We start from the raw sequence: 23,940 nt of genomic DNA on the forward strand, positions 1-23,940 counted from the left end.
ATAAAATAGGCCTCATTTTTAAAATTTTATTGTTTTTTTTTTGCTTTTACATCTTTTGCATACATCAAATATCTAATAAACTACGTATTTCCTTTTTTTTAATAAATTGTAAATTCAATGCAACGTCTATCTTTAGGACGTAGCTTTTAGCAGGCAAAATAATCAAAGAAAATATTTGTGTACCAAAGTTACCCCAAAATCCGGGTAACTTTAAAACACTTTCTAAGTCCAATATCTCAGCCTAAACAATAAACAGAAGTTGTTTTTTGTAAGTTATAGTTGGTAAATGCTTTGAAGTTTTATAATTAACAAGTATAAGGGTGTTAATTTCGTAAAATATGGTATAATTTAATAAAAACATGAAAAACTGTACCAAAGTTACCCCGGTTTACGGTACCAAAAAAACAGTTCGGATTTATTACCATCGGTTTTTCGCGAATATCTCAAAATTGTTTTAAATGGATTTATCGCTTTTTGTCTGATTGCTCCTCATATGTATTGTACTAAAAATTTTACATGATTCCGTTACGGTTGCGATACTTTCCTAAACGCATCGGCGTATGGAGATAATGCTTAAGTGCTTCGAATACCCTATGGCCGGCATCAGCGCGTATGTCGCACTTTACTTGTCAGTGTCAGCTGATCATTTGAAAATCAAAAAGTTTTTTAGGTTAAAAAATGTTTTTCCTGATATTTTTGAAAAAAATCCAAGAATTTAGTTGTAGAAGGAGATACGCATAGCAATTATTTAACAAGAACTAGCTAGTATAAAATTAGGATAAATGAGAAAAGTAGGGAGAATATCATAATTACATAACCTTGCAATCATTTAAGATTTAGAATGAGCACCACTACTACACTGGGAAGATACATAGATACTTGCGCTTTTAACTGGCGAGAATTCTTTTGTGGATGGGGTGCTGCCGTTATAAATGTATCGGTTACCTATCCTCTTAGTAAGCTAATTTTCAGGCAGGTAAAATATATTTAATCTTTAACAAACAAGGAGCAAAACTAGTCGGCTTTATTTGTAGATGCTGCATGGAATCCAGTTACAAAATGCCTTTGGTCAAATGAAACGAGAGGGTGTCTACTACCTTTATCGTGGAATTCTGCCCCCACTATGCCAGAAATCCATATCGCTTTCCATAATGTTTGGGGTGTATGAAGAAGTCCGCCAACCTTTAGTTCAATTAAATTGGGATCCTTATGTTGCAAAAGTTATAGGAGGAATGGTATCAGGCACTACAGAAAGTATTTTAGTACCTTTTGAAAGAGTTCAAACTTTACTAGCTAATTCACATTATCATGACCAGTTTAGAAATACAGTACATGCATTTAAAGTGCTAAGATCCTATGGATATCAAGAATATTATCGTGGTTTAGTTCCAATATTACTGAGAAATGGACCTTCAAATGCATGCTTTTTTATGCTAAGAGAAGAACTGCAGGACAGAATTAATGTTATAAATAATGACTTACTTAAAACAAGTGCAGAATTTTTAGGAGGTGCTTTAATAGGTGTGTTTCTATCGACAATATTTTATCCATTAAATGTTGTAAAAATTGCCACCCAAAATAAAATTGGGGGAAAATTTTATAGTCCTTTAGAAGTATTAGTTCAAGTGTATAGACAAAGGGGTGGGAAAATCAGGTATCTTTATCATGGTGTCCAAATGAACTGCACTAAAGCATTTGTCAGCTGGGGAGTAATGAATGCAGCATATGAACATCTAAAAGAACTGGTGTATTAAAGGCAATTGTGTGGATATGTGTAATTTTTTCTGTTAAAGATATATTTTTGTTACATTATTTATAAGAGCAAATATTTTCACTTGGAAATTAAAATTTTCAGTTACTTCTGACTAAACTTGTTGAGGTATTTTACAGTTGCAGTGAAGTGGTGTAATACTTGTTCTGTTAATAATACGTAAAAAACATTGACTTGATTTTCAATTGTAGTTAGGTTATTGCCAATTTTTGCTGTGATTTGAATATTTCTTTTTAACTTAATTTCATGTTAAATTATTGTAATTTTTGATTGAAATTCAATAAACTGTTTTAATATGTGATCTTAAAATTTTGGTTTATTTAAGATACCCATAATATCAGGCCTTAAAATGCTTTATTATTTTTAACATATTATAGTTATGAAAGTGAAGAAAAAATATAAATCTGATAACACAAAAATAAAGATAAAATACTAAACAAATAACCAGCACTTATGTTAAGTGGTATAATAATAATGAAGATGCATAGATTATAAAACATTAATTTGCATCTTAAAATCTATCTCTGTAATCTTAACACAGTTCGCTTTTACTAATTGATAGGGACATTAATGGTTTCTCTATACTAGTTTAAGTTTAAATTTCAAGCTAAAATAAGAAATAATATATTGCTTATGACATACAAAACATCTATAACTCTTTACTCAAGATGTGGTGTTATAGCTATGCCTACATTGTGGCAGTTCTTAAAGGAAAAGTACAGGTTGCATAGTAATTGGAAAATAACTAAATAATTAGTTGACTATAAGGCTTTTAAAGCATTGCGAGCATCCAAAAAGTCCTATCTTGATGCATCGTATAAGGTTTTTATAACAAATACTGAAAACTCTATATATCATGTTCCCAAGAAATTTATACACAACAAGAAAGAAACATGCCTAGAATCCCTAATATTTTACAATAACAATTCTTTGTCTACTATCTGGAAAATAGTTAATGCTCTTGTATTTCTTTGGTAGTGTAACAGCTCCACTCCATCTGCTGATTTCAGTCATGTACAATCTGTTTCTCAAAATATTCATATTGATAAAATCATGTGGATGTATTATTATCTTTATAAAAACTAAGAAATAAGGAGACCGCAGGCTTTGACAGGTTTTTTCTACATGATTGAACTTCTGCTTTCACTGAACACGTTTCCCAACGGCTGGAAACAAGCAAACATTTGCCCTAGCTTTAAGTCAGGAGAAAGAAATATGGTGAACTATCGCTCAATCTCCATTTTGTTCAATTTTTCAAGACCTTTGAGATTGCATTTATAGCAATCCGTTTCATCAAATTTTACCTAAACAGCATGTTTTTTTTCAGTATAGAGCAAAAGTCACTAATTTAACATTATGTCTGCAAAACGGCATATGCCCATAATACCTATAATTGTCATATATCTTCCAGGAATATCTCATCTTACTTGGCATAATGATGAGGCATATTCAGGGGATATCCATGGTCGCCATAAAATATACGCCAACAGTATCGTTTTTTATCTCTTTTATAATATACAGTGTGGTGACTTTAACTGGAATAAATTCAGTTAAAACTAATCAAATTTTATCTCGCAAAATTCCTGAGACCCGTCGATTTTTGTTTATTTTTTTTCACATTTCAAGATAGTTTTTGTATTTTTTCACCTACAGGGGGGAGTCCAAATTAACCCAAACATTTTTTTTCAAATGAAAAGCCACTTTTCTTAAACTCTCATTGAAAAGAGCCCTTTTTCCTGATTGAATTGCCCTATTTACTTTTGTGATTATCTAAAGGAGAACTACGAAAAAAAAATAATAAAAACCATTAAATTATTAAAAGTTGCGTTTAATGTATAAGATGCTCAAAATGAGCACCATTTACTTGTTGGCAAAGCCCAAGACGATAATAAAATTCGTTTCTGACATTTTCTAACACTTCTGGGGATATTTGTCGGATTTCTTGCCTATATAATACGTTCTTTGAGTTCGTCTAGGTTTCCTGGTTTGCTCATATAAATTTGACATTTCAAATGTCCCCACAGAAAAAAATCAAGTGAGGTGAGATCGGGAGAATGTACAATCGAGTGGCCGGCGCCACTCGATTGTACCCCTAGGTATGGAATAATTGTCATATGAGGTTGGAAAAACTAGAACCACTACATTTTTGTCAAGGGGTGTCATCCCTAAGCACCATCCCCTTTTGTCATAACTTAAATTAAAGGAATCTTTGAGTATAGTATAAATCTACACTAGAAAAGTTGTCCTACTTACTACTTAATGTGACCTTTAATTAAAGGCATTATTATAATAAAGAGGGTACTGGCATTTGAAATTTTGGGTGGAATGCATTTAGGGGGTGACACACCCTTAAACCTTAAAAACACAAACCTAAAAATATGGAATAGAGTTCTTAAGGGTTTAACAAGCTTTCTTTATTTTTTAAATGAATGAAGTTTTTTTCCTCAGCAGCAACACTTATCGGCAGGTACCTACCACCTTTACTTTTTTTGCTTCCCGTCTTACGGTATCCCAATAAACCTATCCCTTTACTAAAATTAAATAGATACTTTCTTTAATATGAAAGAAAAGTTTTATTTATCTTAAAACTTAGTCTGCTGGAATATCTGACAGATATGGGAATTAAATATTCTCTGAATATCTGTTAAATGTAATATGTCATGAATATTGCTTTTGCATATAAAATACTTGGCATATTTGTGGGATATTCCAGGCATATTGCAATATATTTCGTCTTATGAGATAAAGGTAGTATATTCTACTAATATTGGGTGCCGTCTGGGAAATTGCAAATATCAACTTGTAATCTACACAGATTCTGACAGGTTGGACTATGGAGTTGTTTCCAAAACACTAGATATATAAAATCGACTTTCACGTTTATGAAAGATGTTTATCTAGTAGAGTTTTTGATTTCCTATTTATTTGGAGTTTGTGGGCCTCAATGGCTTCAGATTATCTATATTATCTACATCAAGTGGAGCCCTCCAGGGAAGCAATCTTGTTTTATCTTCATTTTTCTTTTAGATTTTTATCAATGACATTTCCACTAGTATTGGCAATAGGTTTCTACTGTTTGGCGATGACATGAAGGTTTTTGGTCTAAAAATTGTCAAGATTACAGGCAGCTGAAAGCAGAACTTGATGGTGGTGACGTGATAGCAGGTGTGAAGTTAACTGACTCCCACTTAACCTTTAGAAATATAAGGAGATGTTAATTTGCCTCCTCAAAGATAAGTTTGACTAGTTACGTAGTTATTTATACCACACTTCCAAATTGTGACTGTGCTTGTGGCCTAGGGGTCTGTGTTGATAAAGAGCAGAATTATTCTCTAATACTTCAAGCAGAACAATTTTGTTTAACACCCTAGTAAAATAACGCCTACTGTATACATCTTTATTATAATAATAATATAATATATTCAGCAGATAATACATTCATACATTATAACATTATAAAATAACAACTACTTAACTGCTAGAAATACCCAATGCACAATCGTATTTTAAAAATACTGTGTGTGCATTTCCTGTCTGAAGAAGAAGGAACAGTACTATGTGTATCATACTAACCAAGTGACGTTATCAGCCAGTCGTGGATTCTATGTTTATTTTGTTATAGGGTTTATTTCTGAGTTTTACGGGATTATAGATTTTTGCTGAGGTATATGTTAAAGTTTTTTGACATTTAGTTTATGTAATCTTTGGGATAGTTACATTCTTATTAAAGCTTATCTGTTGTTCTGATTGTGAGATATGAAATGCAAGTAGTGCGGATTCTTACACAGAAGCCTAATCACTGCTTTCAAGTAAAGTTGATTTACTTGCAACAATGTAGCTTCTCCAAATAAAATATCCGAGGAATACAGTTTTGGTTTGTTAAATATTACCTTCGGAACATATTTTTGGGCAATCAAAAGAGGTTTTAGGATGGTTTTAGGTATGGATGGCCGACATTTAACAACTGCAACAACTCATTAACATATATAGAGAACAATACCGGTCGAAGGATAGTTCCCTGTGGCACATCATATTCTACCAACCTAGACAAACTGACACATGCATTTATTTTGGTGCTTTGTGTTCTTTGGTTAATGTAAACTAACTTTCAAACAGGTTTTAAGGGATCCTTCGAATCCCAATATTTTCCAGTTTTTTTAGCAGAATATCATGTGTCACAGTGTCGAACGCTTTGCTGAGGTCTCGAAATATTGCCATGCACCTCTCGTCACAGTCAAAACACTTTCCTAATTATGCAGTCCTTTTTAACTGGCTGAAAATTTTACAAATATGACAGTTTTAGAATAGATAGTGTATACCCTGAGGGGGGATTCAGTCAGCAGTTTAATGCACTGCCTCTTCAGCAATCTGCTGTTTGTGATAGTTTAGTGTTTTTATTTAAAATATGCAACAATCAAATGGATGCTTAAGGTTCCTTATGAGCTTTGAATTTTGCTGTTCCCTGCATCTTAGCACTTATGGCACCAATTTGGCCAAGAAAGAACCCATATATAGAGCGCATGCAACTGGTTCAGTATGTTCATAGTTTGGCGAGACTTTGAATAATTTGAAATCTGTTCTTTTCAGAGAGAATTAGATTATTAGTTATTTAACCATTTAATGTACTACCTACTATTAGTTTTTTATTGCACCAGTTAGTGAGTTTGATCTTGCTATTTGTTAGACTACTGAACTTATTGTATTATCTGTTAGTATTTAAATAAATATCTTAATGATTTGTTTCCTGTTGGTCAATAAAACTTTGAATTGAATTGAATTGAATGCCCATAAGATCTGTCTCTCCAAGAATCACAGACTCAACACATACTGGTATAAACATACTGATTAATTTTTACTTAATTTAACACATACTAATTAAATCATTAGCAATCAACATTCAACAAATTTACATACTGTATTGATTCTGAAGATAGGAACAATTTGTATTTATTATATTGTTTCTTGTTTTCAGTTTCTCCGCTGTTCGTTATAAGTGTTCCTTGAACGAAAGTGTTCTATCGAGTGTCACACCTATAGGTACTTTGGGTTTTTGTTATGTTTGAGAGTTAAAACTAGACACTGAGTTCCCTATTTGCGAGTTTGTTTATTCATGTGAATGCAGGTTACTTCTGTGTTTTCCTAGCGTTTGGTTCGGATCTCCATTTCCGGAAATTTCCCAAACTTCTCGAGATCAGCCGTTGAAATTGCTTATGCTTCCTCAAAAGACCCGCATCTTATAGTAACTCGCCAATCGTCAGAAAAAGAGGCATTAATAACTACAAGATATGTGGTGTTACAAACGTGAAAAGTGGTGTTAAAGAAATATTAGCTGGCAAGTATTCAATCTATTAGTAATATTGACGAGGAATATTATAGGGACAAGAAAATGCAGAAAGAAGTTACTATAAGAAGAAGAATAAAGCTATAAAATGTATCATTATGTTCGCTAACTTATAAAGAAAGTCTGAATAGTAGTAGTAGTAGGTAGTCGCAGGTTGTAAATAAAAGAAAGGTATAGTTTTTTAGTGTAATCATTAATATATCTCTAAGTTCGTCACAAACATTTGGATTAAATCAGTTCAGTGGGATTTTGTATACTTTTAATTTCAACTTGAATTTTATTCTTAGATTTATAGTGTTTATGGTTAACTGCTGTTACTGCTTAATATAATAGACTCTCAAAATATAAAGAAACTAAAATGTTTAAAAATGAAAAAAAAATCAAGAGGGGTAAATTTAAAGCGAAGTAATTTATTCCTGAGATAAATCGCGGATAAATCTCATATAAATCGGGAGCACACGCGTCACACCCCTCCGATTAGAATTGTACAGCTTACTTTATCTCCCGCTTCTAATTGGGATTATTTGCTAAACAAAAGGTTTTGTTATCGAACAAGGGTCGTGAGCCTGTGAGCCGGTTGGGGCGCCAAAACGGGCAGGCAGAAGATTTAGAGATTTAGAATTTTATTGCGCAGAAAAATAATTTAATTATCAAGCCGCGATAAGATCGATACGGTCGAGAAAAAAAAACTGTTAAATGGCATTTTTGTATCCGTATATCAATTTTACAATATCGACTAAAGGGGTAGACAAATATTAAAAAGTAGATCGGAACTTTTTTTTACTCAATTTATTGTGCAGAAAGTTGAACTATTGTTAAGTCTCTTAAATAAATTAAGATGATATATAAGTATGTATTTTTCAATGAAACAACTTTTTTCAGATATCACTATTTCACCATTTCACTTCTTGTGTCTTTCAGCTGAAGCATATACAGTTCATTCACGATGAGAGGAATTAATTCATTTAAAACTCACGCGTTTTTTTCTTCTTTTATTTTTTGGATACGTCGATTAGCATTGTCACTTGTGCCTTTTTTGCAATAAAAGGATACCTCATAGAAACTATGGCGTCAGCATTAATTTTTTTAAATGGAACACTCTGTATATCATGACATTTTACAATTCTACGATATATTCTGAAAACTTTTTGTATAGCATACCATATGCCTAAACTCAGCGGTTTATCAAATTTGACGTAATAGACTAATGAAACATACAAAATTCACTCGCGGATTTATTAATCTAATTTTTTGTCGAATTCTTTCCTTTAAATCTTCAACATTATTTGGTCTATTCACATAAACTTTGGACTATAAATAGTCCCATAAGCAAAAAATCTAATGGGGTTATATCCGCTGATCTTGGTGGCCACTCAATCGGTCCTCTTCGTTTAATCCATCAGTTAGAATATACTAATCAATGTGTCTAAAAAATAAAAGACGAAAAAAATACCTAAATTAGTATATGTTGATATTGAAGAATTATTAATTTATTGGTTTAATGCTAACGTAGTTTGTTTTGCATTTGTTGGCGCACAAAATCGACCCTCTGAGACAAGAATTTCGAATTTGATACAAAAAAATCGAACAAACTCGCAGAACGCTGTTACGGCTAAGCGACTTACCTTGCATATCACTACGACTTACCTGCGTATCATCCAGCACTTTCTTAACATCTCTGGGCGTCGTAATACGACCCATCTTTGAAACCGAAAGGATTATAAAACAACATAAACCCAAACACCATTCGTCTAAAAAGAAACGTTAAGGATAAATTAAACCATTTCCCGCTGGTTAAGGAACGCGTTTATGGTAAAAACCTGTTCATATTTTGTCTGAAGCCCGACAGTTTTTGCTACCACTGCTGGCAAATCCCCATTCATAAAAGTTTTGGTATTCTGAAAATGTCGGATGACAGCCTACACATTTTTTTAAAAATTAATAAAGCTCTAGAATGTAAGTGCAATTTGTTCGGCGTGAATCCTGCAATACAAGGTGACTAAATAAGGTGGAAGATTCTTCGGGTGTAGTGAATACGTAAGAGCTATAAGTCAATTGAAATTAAATTTTATTTCTCGGCACCCTGTAGTTCAAATTTAAAAAACCAAACGTAATATTAAACCAAGTTAATTGCAGTTGAGTGATTCCAACATTGAAAAAAAAATTTGAAGAACAATCTTTGTTCCCATCATTAGCTGTACAGTTTCACTCCCGAAATGTTAATTGTAGAGAATTTACTCATCTAGTTCGATAATTTTACAGCTGGAAAATCAAATTCAAAAAACGACATCGAAATTTATTTTTAATTAAAAAATGATGATAATTGTATGTTTTCGTACAACACAGTCAACATTAAGTATATGTATATGGGACAACAATATTTACGTATTTCGGATATTTATAGAGCATAAAAGGGATAGTAGGAAAGCTACACAAATAATGGGTATATTTTATTTTACAAAAAATCACTTTTATTGGAATTTTATATAGTGACGATTTTTAATTTTGACGTTTTAGCCGCTCAGGGACGTGGCACAACCCCGACATTAATCTCAATTTTTTTTCGTGCAACTTGGGTAATTTTTGGGTTAAGTATTACCCCAGATAACACAGGACATAAACATACCATTTATAACCAAAGGCTTCGGACATTTATCGTATACGGTACTTCAACGCAACATTTCGTTTAAATCTCTATATTTTGCCAAGTTTTTCTAAATTATGTATTTAAATTAACCGCCATAGAAATGACATAGTTGTTTTTTAATTATTGGTTAGAAACTAAAAGACACCAGATATATGTTGGCAGCACTAGTTGCAGTCACGCTATAAACGGTCGCAAGTGGCGTTTTTTGTCGTTTTCATCAATTTAATGGGGGCTTTTGGGTTGTTTTTAGTTGTTAGTGTGATGCGACAATGTGGTACAAACAAGAAGAAATATAGAAGTATTAATCTATGATTTAATATTTCAAATTTCAACGATGTAATTTCCTGTCGTTTAATTTCCGCGTTTGCGAATCAAATTAATTGTAGTAGTTGTAAGGGCTTAAAATTCGTCTATATTGCTTCTGCTAGTAGGTAACACATTTTTATACCTCTAGTTCTAAGGTAAAAACAATATACTTATGTAAGATAGGTGTAATTTTTGTTAAATCTAATATAATATCAAAGTATGTACGAAATACATTTAATGCTTTCAAATCAATATTGATTTTTATTTTAATGAGAACTAAATCAAAAATATTGCGATAAATGTTTTGAATGAAACATTTGCGGTATATTTCCAAAGCAAATATATCATGCACTAAAGACATACATATGACATTCTAAAATGTCGTAGAAACATCCCACATAAGATGTCATACAGACGTTGAAAAAGGTGACAGAAACATTTCTGGAACATTTGTAAGAAAATTATGGTTTTGCTGGCATGTTTCTGTTGTCGCAATCGAATGTTTCTGGTATGTTCCTACCATTTTTCGGTGGTATTAGGGACTCCTAATAAAAAGGGCAATTCTTTAGGCAATTTAAATTTAATTCAAGTACTAAGCTTCTTGCAGCACTACTATGGCACCTTAGAATAAAGCTAAAGTTGAGGGAGTCCAGTCCAAAGCCTCCAATTTAAAATCAAGCTTGCTTACGCGACTATAAAACACCGATATAACGACGAAATCAAAACTCGTAAAACAAATTCAATTATTTATTACAAAAAATTAGTTGCCGCTAGGAATCAAATTTTTTATAGTATAAAAAGAAAATGGAGGATACACAATATATCAGTTACAACAGCCGAATGAACTGAACGTCCCATCCCTAATGTGCATTGCAAAACAGAGAGAATCGGCGACACGACCTCTCCATATATTTTTTTTTAGATTATATACAGATGATATATATTAAGGGATATAAATATCCAAGAGACATCCTATGAATATCCTAAATCTGACAATCCTACCTATTGGATTGGACTCCATCTCTTGAATCCAGAACGTCCAAGAGACGTCCTGGGTCGACGTATTTTTATTTATATTTTATATACCACAAATAAACCACATCATGAATGTGGCTTATTTGTAAGTGGAATTAGAATGAAACTTGTAAATTAAATTTTAGAATAAGAAGTACAGGCAATGTCGTTTTTTTGTAAATCTATATATAATAATGGCTACTCTTACGGTAAGACTCTTACCAAAGCTTTCCTGATACAAAAAACCGAACCGAAGTTCAAAAAAATACCCAAGTTATTTTATTAAAGACGTTCTTACCCCAAAATCAAATTAATGTAAAGGGCGGCCATCGGAGAGCTATAAAGGAAGGGGCGCCATAAAAAGTATAAGACCGACAGCGGCTGCCGCCCCCTTTTTTTTTCTTTTTCGAAAGCAGTCGTTACGGCGCGCCACTTAACGTTTCGGAACTAATTTTCTTTGAGCGGTAATTAGCCAGAGGTAGCTGAACAATTTTTAATTTATTGCACTTATGTTAAGTAATGTTTCCGCTGGTATGTACTTTATACCAACCGAGTCACTTCGAACAATATATAAATATATAATTTATATAAATTTATTGTATCGAAGTTATTGCTTTAGGACCTCACTAGAGAGATTTTCAAATATAGAGCAGTTGCAAGAGTTAATTAATACGTTGCAGTGTGGAATATGTTAAAAAATATATGCAAGAATATTCTAAGTATTCTAAGTATATAGTGTGTGTGTATCATCTAAATGGAATAAATTCTATGTTAAATAAAAAAGGACCTTAAACCAAATTCTTGACTTTGGTTTAAAATCCTTTGCTAATGCATGCAAGAGCACGCAAGTTGCTCACTTATTCCATAAAAATTTTTCCAATTTTCCTCCTATATCCCAAGGGACGATTAGTAAAATAGAAAAGCAGTTTCGTGAGCTTGGATATGTAAGGTATATTAAATAAGCAGCTTCGAATTCAATAAGTGATTATAGGAAAATCCACATACTTCTGGTCAAAAATCAGCGCCAAGTTAACCATTCATCGATTATTCGAACATTGAAAGCAAAAAAACGCATCTCTATAAATTGATACCAACTCAGGAATTCATGGAAGACGATTTTAATAGGAGAACGAATTTTTGTGAACAAATGATGGTAACAATGAGCCAATCAGAGCATGTTTTGTTTTCTGATAGTGCACCTTTACACGTCATGCTAATCGACAAAATTTCAGCTATTGGTCTAAAGAAAATCCTTACTGAATGAGAGAACAACATACCCAACACCCTGAAAAGGTCTATATTTGAACAGGAATTCGTGGAGATCATATCATAGGTCATATTATTAACATCATGTAATAATTATTTAACACTGCTTCAAAATAATGTCGTGTCAACTTTGACAAACTTATATCAACTGCAGATACATATAAAAAACCGGCCATAATTTCTCACGGATATATCATAGCAGTATCGACTTTTCGCTATCATGGATGGTATCTATATTTCTTTGTATTTTTTATGTTTATTAAAAATCCATTTAAAAATTTGAAATATTTCTCTATTATATCTATTTACACTACAAATATATTTCGATAAGGTAAGGCAATAACACTTTATACTGTTTTAGACCCATTTAGCTCTTAATCTAGGTTAATTCATCGCTTAATTCGTAATTTAAATGTTCAAGATTTTGCAGAGTACTTGCTTGTTTTCACTTTTAATAGTTATGGCTAATTACTTGAGATACCAGCGCAGGGTATTTAATTAAGCGAGACGAGGTACCATATCTCAGCAATGATCCACTATCTTTGCTCTAAAAATCCAGTTAATAAATATCCGAAACAAATTGCTGGTAATATTTTTTACAGCCCAACTCTGCAAGAAAAAGAAGGCCGGTGAATTAAAGCCCTCCATACACAAAAATAGTCAACTAATTACCAGCATATTAGATATATAATATACTAGAATAGAAGCCTTTATTGACACTGTATTTATTTAGATTTAAAAGTCGCGCCAATATTCAGAAACTGGCCATCTAGTGGCGAGAGCTCCTTATATAATAATTGTTGTTCCAGAACATTCGTCAACTTTCTCTGTGTATCACGAGATGTCGCTAGGTGTGACCGCCGCTCGCTCCATCCTTACCAGGATTTATCATTGGATCTAGGCGATACGAGATGATTTTCGAATGCCTGAGATCGTTACAATATATTTTTATATTTATTAAAATTTGGTTCGTAACCGTTAAACATAGGTCAGAATATTTCATGCATAATAAGAGAAACTTAAAATAATAGTGCCAGGAAATCAAACAAATATTTACGAGCTCTCAAAAGATCGCTATTAAACTTCGTCTATTATATAAGTAAATGTATGTACAAAGGAACTATCATAAACAAATAACTTACCACCATTTAGCCCTTTTCTTTTAAACGTAAATATAGTCTGTAAAACTGAAATTACCATCTGGATGGTACTAAATTTGTCAGACAACCGAGGATGTGGTTTCCAAGAGTCTGATGTCTAACCACTTCAAACGCGCTACCGTGCGCACCAGACAAACTTATCTCATTTGTGATAACGTGCCGCTTGCTTATGCCGGTTTTATTAAAAACCAAACTAACATCTGGCACTATGTATACCTATAAAATAATTATACTACCTATTAAAGACATATTAACCTTTGTTTTTGACAGTGTGCCGTCATTTATTTGAAAATTGCCTGCGAGACAGGCGGCGTTTGTTTCTTGAAAGACGTTTTGTGTTTTATAGAATTGCCGTATGAACCTGTCAGATGTTTCTAAAAAGAGTAAACGAGTCTTAATTCTATTTTTAATTTATCTAATATAAGATATTATTCAAGTCTTAATGCAAATGCGGGCTTTGAACTCAATAAATAATTAAATTCATGAAGAAATCTATTTATTATCTTCTTCATTTTAATAATTGCCTGTATTAAGGTAGTAAATGCGGAAATTACTTTTTCTTTTAGCAGTGTTTGAATATTTCTGAACTTCAAGTCTAAGAACTCTCTTCTCAAAAAAATTCTGCCCTAGAGGGTGATAGAAAATGGAGTAACTAATATTCGAAGTAGTAACTAATTCTGTTGCAGAAAACTAACAAAAAAGATGTTAGTAAAAATGTCAGTATCTACTGTCAGGGATACCAATATCTGCTGTTAATTCCTTGTGTACTAGAGGCTGTTTTCCTTCTTGCTTTATGTTTACCAATATTATACCAGTATATAAATAAGGCGACTCAACTGACCCATCGAACTGTCCACCTATTTCACTTTACCTAAGGTAATGGAAACTTTGGAAAATATACACATCTTTGAGTTACTAATTTTAACCTGGTAAACCAAAGAATAAACGCAATTGCAGTCATATTCCGTGATGTATCAATTGGCGTATGACTATTACAATATTGTAATTATGACTATTCCATCTGTCGTGAGGCAGTCAGGTAATACCCTGGACACTGGAAGGTATTATAAGCATTAGTTAAGTGTGAATTAAACCATTTGAAAATAGTCAACTAATTTACACACGACCACTAGAAATGTTTATTTTCACCGTATTTATGTGCTACTATTTATGTCCGATGTAAATCTGGCGCCAATATTCCGAACCAAACTTTGACTGAATTGTCAACTGACTCTCAGTGGCGACGCGGCTCCTTATATACTCGGCTGACCATGATTCTATTTCATCCATGGCACGCTATATCACACCTATCCTTCTCTTCTATAAGACATTGAACTATTTGTGGCTGTCTTTGCCGTACACCTTCTCCTTCAAATAGTTCTAGAAAAAAAAGGCAATCGGCATTAGATCGTCTGATCTTGAGGACAAATTTTGATAACCAAACAGAGATGTTACGGTCGAAAACTTAGTCGACAGTAACACTTCACTTAGCAGTCTTGGGATGCATTTGATATTCGAATGTTACATGACCGTTTTCAGAACCACCTGAAAATATGCCTCATCAGAAGAATACATTTCTTCTGGAGATCTGCCTCATAGAGCTGCGCATGGTTTGTTGCCTTCAATTCTTACGTCAATTGAACCTGGTACGCATGCAAACACAAATCTTTTATCAAAATTCGTGGGTCTGGCAATATTCAGTTTTTGACCACTATGCCTGAGCACATTGAGGTGAACAGTGGTCTTCTTATTTAGCACGGTAATTTCCTATTTAAATAAACAGTAAGATGTTGACTCATTGATCGAATTATCATGAACTGTCCCACGTCATTTCCTCCCTTTTACCAGTTGAACGTAGCTCATATGCATACTGCTCTACGACGTCTAATTACGTGGTTATGAGAGCTGTCAACAAGTAAAAACACTACAACTTACACAAATAAAATGGCGGCAAATTTGAGTCAGTTTTTGTTGTTGATTTATTGTACCTTTTATAAGCCTAACCAGTTTCGTTCATTTCAAGACCACACCATAGAAATTCAAGCATAAAGCAGACTTTTTTATTCGTTAAGTGTATCTTGTCACTAAAACGATACCCAGAAGAACTATTCACATCATGCATAACAAGACGGATTAGGCCACACAACAAGCTCATTCCAACAGAAAAACTGTTCAAGTACTATGTAATGCGTGTTATACGTCAATGGCTTATCCTGCGTAGCACCTTTTTGATTGATCGACACAGATTAAGAGAAAACAATGGCATTGTTATGCGAGGGGATCGAGAATCAGCAGTGAGCGGTGTCAAAACTGACGCTCTACGATTTATAATACTTGACGAATCAAAAAAAATCCCTGTACCGGAAAGAATGATGAAGCTGCTTAGTCGCGGCTGATTTATTCGTGTTTAACTTGATGGTTTTGCTAATCGAAAGGAAAATCCCTGTGTAATAATTCATATATATGAGGAATTTTTTTAATTGATTCGGTTATTTTAAGAATATAATTGACGAGGGAATAAACGTCATTTATTATAAGTACTTTGGTAACTTAGCCTGATAGTATGTTTCCTACACATCAGAGTAATTTGTTTTGCATAAAAATACTCATAAAATTAATGTATAAAATTACTCAATCTTATTGCTAATGATGTTTGTTCTCGAAAAAAAGGGTTCCAAGTTTAATTACGAAAGTCTTCGCAGATACACTTAATAACACCTAGAAACCTATTAAGTCTCATGGAACTAAGAGACCTGGTAAATTGAACTGCTCAACATTTGTCCATATTCAATGTCATTCATTATCCAAGCACCAAGAGAAAACTGTATCAACATCAATTAAGATAGCTATATCTTGCTAGCTTTTAATAGTGGTATTGAATTTCATATTATTAACGACTAGCAAGTAGTTCAAAGATAATTGGTACGAGTATCAATAAAAGTGCTAAAAAGAGGTCCCAGATGAGATTCCTGAGGAACCCTAGATGTTGTCAAGAATGGAGACGTGGCCAACCTGGTGCTCCCTTTTATCAAGATTTGAGGGCAGTCAAGAGAGCAATTTACCAGTGACACCATATAACTTAACAGCTTTGATGAAAGTATTGAGTGACTCACTTTATCAAATGCTGTGCTCAAATTTATGAAAATAAAGTGTATTTCAGCACCTCTATTAAAAGAATTAGTTACTATTATGATAATACTAGTAGGTCGGTATTTGTGATAAGATTTTTGCAGCCAGTTTCATAAATTGGTAAAATTTTAACTAATTGACATCTTGATGCGTAGAATGGATCGATCTTCTGTTCTTCCGTATAGTGGAAACAAAGCTGAATTTAATTATTATTACGTTTTGGTAGGTTAATTTTTTCAACTTTTCTATCTATTTTTCTATCTTCGTCTAAATTAATGTAAAAATAGGGGATAGCTTGTGTCCAATGTCTAAAATTATAGTTAAGTACAGCTCAACATGAACTCAACAATTTCAATATAGCTGAATAATTGTTCTTGCTGATTAATTTTTATTTTGTTTTACATCATTAGCTGAGATTTTGGACGAGTACTTGAATTTTACATATATCTTAATACCCAAGGGATTTAGATGACTTGGTTACAGTAATTAGTAGTTCTAGTTTTTTTGTTGAATACAGATTTTAGTATTTTAACTTGTGTTAGGCATAGAGGAATAACATTTATTCGGAATATCTGTGCTAATTATCCGCTGCTATTTTTAATTTAGCTGTAATCTTTCTGTTTTATTATTTTAATTAATCTTTATTGATAAAAAAATTGCATTATAGAAATGCAATAAATCAACTCAATTTCTTTAATTCTGGATACCTATTTCGTTTAGAAGAACGGATGTATTTTTTGCGTTATTATTATGGTAGTATGATAAAATTGTAACTGCATTTATGTATATGCATGCTACTGTTACCGCCTTATATCATAAATTATAAAAATAATTAAGAAAATACATATACATATACCATATACGGAAAATATAATACATAACGTGTCAGAATTATATTTAGTTTATTTATTTCTCCAATATAAATATTATCAAATTGCCTTGTTTTAATTAAAGCTTGCCATCGTTCTGAGCAATTAAAAATATATAAATTATTTTTTATTTATTTTAATTAAATCAGCCGTTCTGTCTTCAACGGCTGATTTTAATTAAAATAAATAAAAAATAATTTAATGCTTAGTAGTCAAGGTTTGAATTATGCCGCTATCTGCGCTATCTACGTTCACCTTTCACGAAGAGACAAAAATAAAATAATCGAATATTTTATTAACACACAGTTGTACGTCTCTTTGGTTGTTTCTGATCTTGTACAAGTCGCTTTTTGTCGGTGATAAAATAGTCGATTTCGGTTTTGGTATTTCCGTCAGGACTGTGTCCTGTCCATTTGCGGTATCTATAAAGAAAGTGTAACGATATTGTAAGCTGATTCTGCGTCATTCTGGAATGTCACAAGTGGTACGCTGGACGTCTTCTGGAAGATTAAGCGGGAATATGCCGGAACAGCCGAGTATATAAGAAGCCGCATCGCCGATAGTAGTCAGTTGTCAATTCAGTGAAGTACGAAATATTTGCACGAGATTTAAATAGCTGTAAATAAATACATCTAGTAGTCCTGAGTGATCGTGTTTCCGTAGTGTAAGTGTGTAAATAAATTAGTTGACTATTTTCGATTGTTTTAATTCAGACCTAACAAATGGGGAAAACGCTACAGTAGTATTAGCAGCAAATGTTTTATTTATCATTTTTAAAAATATTTTGCATATTACTTTCTTCTTAGTCATATCTTTATTCCTGAAGAGTTGTGACGTCATGTCTATGAACACTGATGGGTCGACTGTCTCCACTGTTGTCGATCTTCTGCTACTCTTATATTTGTCTGCAAGGCTTGCCCTGTAATTTCTTTAATTTGGTCTATCCACCGTGATGGGGATCTTTCTCTTGATCTTTTACCTTCTACTTTGACCTGCACGATAAGTTTTTCTAGATTGTCTTGGTCTCTCCTGGTGATGTGTCCGAAGTAACCCAGAATGCGGCGTCGGCGGCTGAAGGACAATCGATCGGTGATTCCTAAATCGTTTAATATCGACACATTGGTCCGGTGTGCAGTCCAGGGTATGCGAAGCATCCTCCGTCAGCACCACATTTCAAAAGCATCTATTCGGTGCCTGTCGCTCGACTTTATTATCCAGGATTCGGAACCATACGAAAATATCGAAAACACTAGGGTGTTTACCAGGTCTCTTTTCGTGTTTCTGGTTATGGATCTGTCTTTCCATATCTTGGATAAGTTTGACATTTCTGTCCTCGCTAATGCTATCTGCCTTCTTATTTCTGCTTCACACCCTCCCTTGCTGTTTATTAGGGATCCTAAGTAGATGAATTCATCTACTACTTCAATTCTATTTTGCAGATTTCTTAACTGTATGGTGTTACTCCTGTCAATGACCATTAACTTGGTCTTGTCTAGATTTATTTCGAGGCCTAGAGCTCGGCTTACATTAGCGACCTGATCAATAAGTGTAACCATCTCATCTTCATCTCTTGTTATTAGGGTAGTGTCGTCCGCGTATCTGAGATTACATATCTTTCTACCATTGATTGACACACCTCCTTCAAAATTTTCCAGGGCTCGTCTCATTATGAATTCACCGTAGGCATAGTAGAGTCTCGGTGATAGGATACATCCTTGACGGACGTCTCTATGTACTTTGAAAATGTTTGATGTTTTATTGTCGAGACTATGGCATTGTTATTTTCATATAGGTTGGTTATTAGAGATATGAAATGCGGAGGGACTCCCATTTCTTTCAATACGTTCCAGAGACTACTCCATCGAACACAGTCGAAAGCCTTTTTGTAATCTATAAAGCATAAGAGCATGGGGGTATTGAACTCCCGGGCTTTCTCGATTAATTGGCGGATGTTGAATATTTGGTCCCTAGTCCCTCTTCCCTTAACGAAGCCTGCTTGTTCTGGAGAGATTTGACTCTCTAAGTAGTTTTGCAATCGTCTATCTATTATTTTAAGCAGGATTTTGCTGGCATGTGTGATTAGAGATATCGTTCGATAATTTTCGCATTTTTTGGTGGATCCCTTTTTGTGAATAGGTATAAATGCAGACGTTGTCCAGTCTTTAGGCCATTGACCACTTTGCCAGATCTTATTACATATATCATGTAGGATTTTGGTTTCCGGGTCTCCTAGTACTTTTATGAGCTCATCACGAACTTCGTCTGTTCCTAAGAATTTGTTTAGCTTTAGGTTTTTTATAGCTTCTTTAATTTCAGACATAAGAATATTGGGCTCCATTTCAAATTGTGTGTTTTCTTTCTGTTGTTCGATCGCTATTTTGGTTTCTTCGGTGTATAATTCCTCACAATATTGTCTCCATCGTTCGATCACTTTTTCATCTTTCCATACTATCTTTCCGTCCTTGTCTTCAATTGTGAAAGTCTTTGCTTTGAATTTGCGTGTTATTTCCCTTACTTTTTGATACAAGTCTCTGGTGTCATATCATTGCATATTACAGGCAATGCAGAAAGAGAGCGATAATGGTTGCTGCTTCTGCTAAACAGAAAGGCAATTTTGAGACCGATGTGGCATCCAGATAGTGCGCAGTTTTCTAGCTAGTTAAAGATTGCAAATTAATGCTTCTTTTAATCTATTACATGTGCATTTTCCTTATCCTCACATACATCTCTTTCCACCGGCGACTTTAATACTCACCACTTTAAGCCTTTCCAGGCAGTCCCTCTACTTCATCACTATCCGTCCAAGCAACTCTAACCTTGATTTATTTCCAGAACATATTTAAACTTGTGTGACATTTTCAGATCGCTGTGCTCCTTAATCAATTTACCGTGCTATCTGTTTGACAGTTTTGTTAAATCGCCTCGCGGTCAGCCGTAGAACCATAACAAAAAGAAGCAAAAGGGAAACGACAGCCCGGCCAACTAATCCGATAAAAAGTCGTCAGCTCACGTCGGGACATGTCATAAAACGTACAGTTGATGTCTAAACAATTATTCCTGGAACGGTGCCGTTATCCAGGCAGCCGAGGCGGGGGTACATGACGGCCCGCTCTGATTCAATTTGCTTGCCAAGCCCCAAGATTTGTTTTCCAGGCCATAAATCAGATTCCCGACAATTCTGATATCCATTATCGTTGGTCGTGTCGGGCCAACGTGCAATATATGTGGAGGCGATTTCAAGAGGATTGTTTTTAAATGGAGTTTTATTTTAAAGCTTAACTTTATTTGCTTACTGGGGTGGTTTAAACATTAACATTTTTCAGGTTTACAGGTTCTGATAGAGTTAAGCAAGAAGGGTGTATCAAACAAATATTTTTAAAATTTTTATTTAAAATAGCCTTCTATGGTTTATTACACATGTATAACATAATTGTTACAGACGTACACACTAAACACAATGACATAGAGCTACTAGAAACATTTATTTATACTGTATTTATTTCCTCGAATTTATGTTGATTTAAAAGTCGCGCCAATATTCAGACTTGAACTGGCCTCCTAGCGGCAGAAATAAAGATACAGCTCAACCAATTTAATATGGCCTTTGGGATTTAGAGTAGTAAATCCTTGCGAGCTCATTTATCTGCTGATTTTGTAGTGTTTACATGGTTTACATCGGAATTCCAAATCAGACTGAACATTTTTGGCTTCTAATCCCAGCAAATTTATTTCCAGCTAACGTAGCAGTCGGGTTACAAGAAAGTCGGATGGTGCTACAAGTCAGGAAATACGTTCTATTATAGAAGGAAATAAACAAAGTTCAGATGGCGGAGTAGGCTTTATAATACATGAAAAATGGGTGAAAGATATCGAACATTTAGACGTACAGAAAATTAATCAAAGATATAGCATCAAATTTATTCAGGCCTATGGTCTAGCCTCAACGCATATACAGACGAGGAAGTTGATGACGTTCTATGACGATGTTAAAATGGAGACTTTAGTGCGAAAGTTGGTAAAAAACAGGACGAAAGCGAGTTCTCCTCCAACCTCGAATAGGGGCGAGAAATGAAAGAGGAAATACCCTACCACAATCGGAAACACGACCACTAACGACTGCTGTATTTATTTACAACTATTTAAATCTCGCGTCAATATTCTACACATAACTTCACTGGACTGGCAACTGACTATCGGCGATGCGGCTCCTTATATACTCGGCAGAACGCTGTTCCGGAAGATTACTTAACCTTCGAGATGACGTGTAGTGTACCACTTGTGGAATAACAGAGAATCAGCTAGTTTCTCGGTGTTTACAATATGATGATTTAGAAATTAGCTTGAGATTTTCAGCATAGAGGTAATCAATAAAGAATCATAGAGGTTCTTGATGAGCAGATCGAATAAAGATTTATTAGTGACAGAATGGAATGAGTTGACTCTCTATATTTAGATTTGACAAAGGCCTTTGATAGGGCCAATCAAACTTGGGTGTTGGAGTAAAGTCGGTCCAAGAGTGTGGAAAAGTCTTTTAAATAATTGAATTTCCTTTAGGCATAATAAATTTATACAGATTACACAAAAGTATGCAGATGATACAAAAGTTTTTTGCTCTATTGCCTCTACTGATGATGTATACATAGACTCTCCAAGAAGACCAGGATCTGATTTAACACTGGTAGAGTATAAATAGGATAAAGATTATACATCGTAACATTAATACTTGCAGCAAGGAGGAGAAATATCGCGAATGGCGAAAAACTACTTAAAGCATATTATGAAAGAACCCAACTTTAGCAGATGAAAAGTGTAGAAAGTGCAAAGAAGAATCGGAGATAATCCAACATGTCATGGCAACCTGCACCTTGTTTGTCCAAGACGACTATCTACACCTACCAATTGCCAACTTGTGGAAATTCACATTTGAAGATTATAAGTAACGAACGGTGATGAGAATCACACTCAATAAATGGAGCATAGATCCTCAACAAGTTTTTTTAGATAGCTCATTCCTAGAGTGAAATAGGGAGTCGAGCTAGGCTTTGACGTTTCTAACTTGGGTCTTAGCATGGAAACATCAATTTCATACTGAAAATCACTAATGTAACTATTGTCCGAGCTTCATATGGCTAGTTTATTCAAAAGATAATTACATAGGAATATATAGAAACATGATTGGATTTATATTTCTTCTTTGAATTGTGTAGTCTGCATATCGGAGCTTCGTAGTATAATTTTATTTTGCAACAGAATATTAAGCTTCCATATAAAATTAAATTAGGATTTATGTTTCATCCTATTTTAAATGTTAAGAGCTTGGAAAATCGACAAGAGGACGTGGTCAGTGTAGATGATATAATTAGACAAATAAGACATACTTTAAAGGAGGCTCAAAAAAGGCACAGTGAAAGGGTTAAAAGGCAAAAAAGAGAAACTAAACCAAAATACGAGGAACCTAATGAGGAAGAGGAGAGAGATGTGAGAAAAATAAACGGCAAATTCCGCTATCCTAAACTAAATCAATAAGGATATCTCCAAATCAGTTGAAAAAGATATCAGAGAATATAATAGTGAGCATATATCCCAAGGTATAGAAAACAATAAAAGTTGAATGAATAAAAGATGAATAAAATAAGTCAATACAGTTTTGAACTAAATTCTTCCCTTTTGATAATGTCTCTATATGGACGATCCTACATCCATTAAATTCATGTTCATAAATCAAATTCCAGTAAACGTAATTTAAATTTAATTTTTTTTTAATATGCCGTATCCAGATTGGATGGAAAAAAAGATGGCAAATAAAGTTGCACTCGCTGCTGAAATTGATGAACAAATTCCTATTAAATCTGCCATGGCGGCAACTTCCTTTTTATATTGAATAAGTTTTTAAGCGATTTAGAAGCGCTGTTCGCCATCTGGGTCGGATTAAGTTTACCACTTGGCAAGATGGGGGATGCTTTGACCCTTCTTTGCATATTTTTTACGCAATGTTAAAATCGTATTTAATATATCAAGTGTGTGAAACTATAAACTCTTTGAGGTGTTTTTAAGTATTTAAATACCTATCTGGGATTAAAAAAAAATACATGCAGCTGAGACGCTCCTGACCAAATGGGAGTAATAATTATATGTGAGCAATTAGAAAATGGTCAGCGAACATATTCAGAAATTCCGAAAACGGTGACATTTTAGTAATTATACGTTCGCAACAGTAAATTTGTAGGCAACGAATCAAGATCGAAAGCGATAAGACAAATTGTCTGTTTTGTATCATTATGCGACCCATAATTTGACTATTTCACCGGGCGGTAACCGCGGACCCTAATGACGATTCGACACCGAAAAATCTCTTTTTAATTGCCGGCAATTTAAAATGTTAACAAAGCGACCAAATCAACAAATTACAGTTAATTTTTACGGGGCAGTAGGCCGAT

At 33.8% G+C, this 23,940-nt stretch overlaps 2 protein-coding genes across 2 annotated transcripts in view; one reads left to right on the top strand and one right to left on the bottom strand.

The window, feature by feature from the left end:
* The window catches only part of LOC126745892 (mitochondrial import inner membrane translocase subunit Tim21), a 580,089-nt gene that overhangs the window by 8,401 nt on the left and 547,748 nt on the right, over nt 1–23,940 (bottom strand). The gene's annotated exons all lie outside the window — the stretch shown is intronic.
* LOC126745889 (mitochondrial nicotinamide adenine dinucleotide transporter SLC25A51) lies at nt 647–2,070 on the top strand. The gene is made up of 2 exons (XM_050453928.1): nt 647–976; nt 1,035–2,070. The coding sequence occupies exons 1-2, from the start codon at nt 842–844 to the stop codon at nt 1,752–1,754; spliced, it is 855 nt and encodes a 284-aa protein (XP_050309885.1). The 5' UTR covers nt 647–841; the 3' UTR covers nt 1,755–2,070.

Source organism: Anthonomus grandis, chromosome 16 (genome assembly GCF_022605725.1).
Source record: "Anthonomus grandis grandis chromosome 16, icAntGran1.3, whole genome shotgun sequence".
Lineage (NCBI taxonomy): Eukaryota > Metazoa > Arthropoda > Insecta > Coleoptera > Curculionidae > Anthonomus > Anthonomus grandis.